At 55.3% G+C, this 2,038-nt stretch overlaps 1 protein-coding gene across 1 annotated transcript in view; it reads left to right on the top strand.

Annotated features, from left to right (window-relative positions):
• Window positions 1–1,932, top strand: part of LOC107085054 (G2/mitotic-specific cyclin-B2-like) — a 5,046-nt gene extending 3,114 nt beyond the window's left edge. The window contains exons 3-8 of the mRNA XM_015375190.1: window positions 302–574; window positions 641–799; window positions 871–1,107; window positions 1,227–1,367; window positions 1,437–1,547; window positions 1,624–1,932. Coding sequence (XP_015230676.1) covers window positions 302–574; window positions 641–799; window positions 871–1,107; window positions 1,227–1,367; window positions 1,437–1,547; window positions 1,624–1,734 — 1,032 coding nt within the window. The 3' untranslated portion in view covers window positions 1,735–1,932. The remainder of the gene's footprint in view (window positions 1–301; window positions 575–640; window positions 800–870; window positions 1,108–1,226; window positions 1,368–1,436; window positions 1,548–1,623) is intronic.
• Window positions 1,933–2,038: the final 106 nt, after the last annotated feature.

Raw genomic sequence — 2,038 nt, forward strand, 5'->3', positions numbered from 1 at the left:
TCACATCTTATCTCTCGGAGGCTTATAGTGGAACATTTCTCTGTAATAAGGGGCCAGGTTTTGAGGGTGGGCTGTTTGCTTTTGGCCCCCACAGGTACAACTGAGCGAGATGTTCACTGAAGATCTGATTCTGTAGGACCCTCGGACTAAACTCTTTTCTTCAGACCTCCCAATAGCGCAGAGGAGGACTGAATATTTTATTCTGTTGCTCGGATGAAGGAATCCAGATGAAAACGCTGCTGCTGGTTTGGGTTCTTCCAGGGAATCCAGTTCCAGTCTAACGGCTCTCATGTTTTCACAGAGGAGGGCAGCATCAAAGAAGGCCTCCAGCTTCCAGAAACCTAAACCAGTCCAGGACTGTGGGGGTCTGGTCCAGGTTCCGGCTGCTGTCGATCCGCTCCCCGCTCTTCCAGAGGAGTCGGCCGACGTGTCCATGAAGGAGGAGCAGGAGCTGTGCAGAGCGTTCTCTGAGACGCTGCTGGCGGTGCAGGATGTGGACGAGCAGGACGCAGACGAGCCTCAGCTCTGCTCTCAATACGTCAAAGATATCTACGCCTACCTGCACCTCCTGGAGGTAACCTCCTTCCTGCTGCTTCCCGGCCGCCGCCGACTCCTCTCTGATCTCGCCGTGTCTCGTCAGGTGCAGCAGGCCATACGCCCGGACTACATGAAGGGCTTGGAGATCACGCCGCAGATGAGGGGGATCCTAGTCGACTGGATGGTCCAGGTCCACTCCCGCTTCCAGCTGCTGCAGGAGACCCTGTACCTCACCGTGGCCGTCCTGGACCGCTTCCTGCAGGTGAGCCGGACCAGAACCTTCTCCTCTCTGTGCGTGCGCCGCCGATATAACCCTCTGCCGCTGCGCCGCAGGTCCAGCCGGTGTCCCGGAGGAAGCTGCAGCTGGTCGGGGTCACGGCCATGCTGGTGGCCTGTAAGTACGAAGAGATGTACTCTCCGGAAGTAGGAGACTTCGCCTACATCACAGACGGCGCCTTCAGCAAGCCTCAGATCCTGGAGATGGAGCAGCTGGTCCTGAGGAGGCTGAACTTCCAGCTGGGACGCCCGCTGCCACTACACTTCCTCCGACGGGCGTCCAAGGTGGCCAACGTGAGTCTGGGACGATCCTGCGGGGAACTCCTGGTCCATCCCTTGGTTCCTTCTGTGTTCTCTGGGTTTCAGGAATGTTCCTCATTCCCATCAAAGCTGACTGGTTGTCTTTGTCTCAGGCTGACATAGAGAAACACACTCTGGCCAAGTACCTGATGGAGCTGACCCTCCTGGACTACGAGCTAGTCCACTACCGGCCTTCTGAGATCGCCGCTGCCTCCTTGTGTCTCTCCCAGCGGCTGCTGGGCGGGCTGCCCTGGGTGAGTCGCCCTTTTGTCCCGCCCTCTGCTGCTGTTGTCTGTTTTCTAAAAGCTTCTCCTCTTCCTCAGTCGGCCACGCAGCAGCGCTACTCCACCTACGACGAGGCTCACCTGAAGCCCATCATGCAGCACCTGGCCAAGAACGTGGTGATGGTGAACGAGGGGAGGACCAAGTTCCAGGTGAGTCTGTGAGCCGTCCAGCCTGCCTGCCTGTCGCTGCCGTGTGGACGGAGCGTAACTGTGGCTCTTCCTGCAGGCCGTAAAGAAGAAATACTGCAGCAGCAAACTGATGAAGATCAGCCTCCTTCCTCAGCTGAGCTCCTCCATCATCCAGAAGATGGCAGCTCCTCTCATCAAAGCCTCCTGAGACCAGTTTTATTTTATTTTTTTAAAGAGACTTTTTCACTTGCACTTTACTGGATGGGTTCTCTGAACTGGACCGACCCGCTGCTCTACTGGTTCTGTTGGTTTTTGTTGTGTTTTTAAGCAGTTCAGCAGAAACTGCGGGGAATTGTGAATCTTTGCTGTTTTTTAATAAAGTTTAAATTTCCTAGAAGGTTTTCCGGCTCACTGTCAAACTTCCTGAATCCAAACCTAACAGAACATGTTGCAGCAAAGGTCCAGTATGGTAGCCTTGTGAGACCATCCTGATCTCGCGAGCTTTCCAGGTT

The sequence above is a fragment of the Cyprinodon variegatus genome, unplaced genomic scaffold, assembly GCF_000732505.1.
Source record: "Cyprinodon variegatus isolate N-32 unplaced genomic scaffold, C_variegatus-1.0 Scaffold114, whole genome shotgun sequence".
NCBI classification, from domain to species: domain Eukaryota; kingdom Metazoa; phylum Chordata; class Actinopteri; order Cyprinodontiformes; family Cyprinodontidae; genus Cyprinodon; species Cyprinodon variegatus.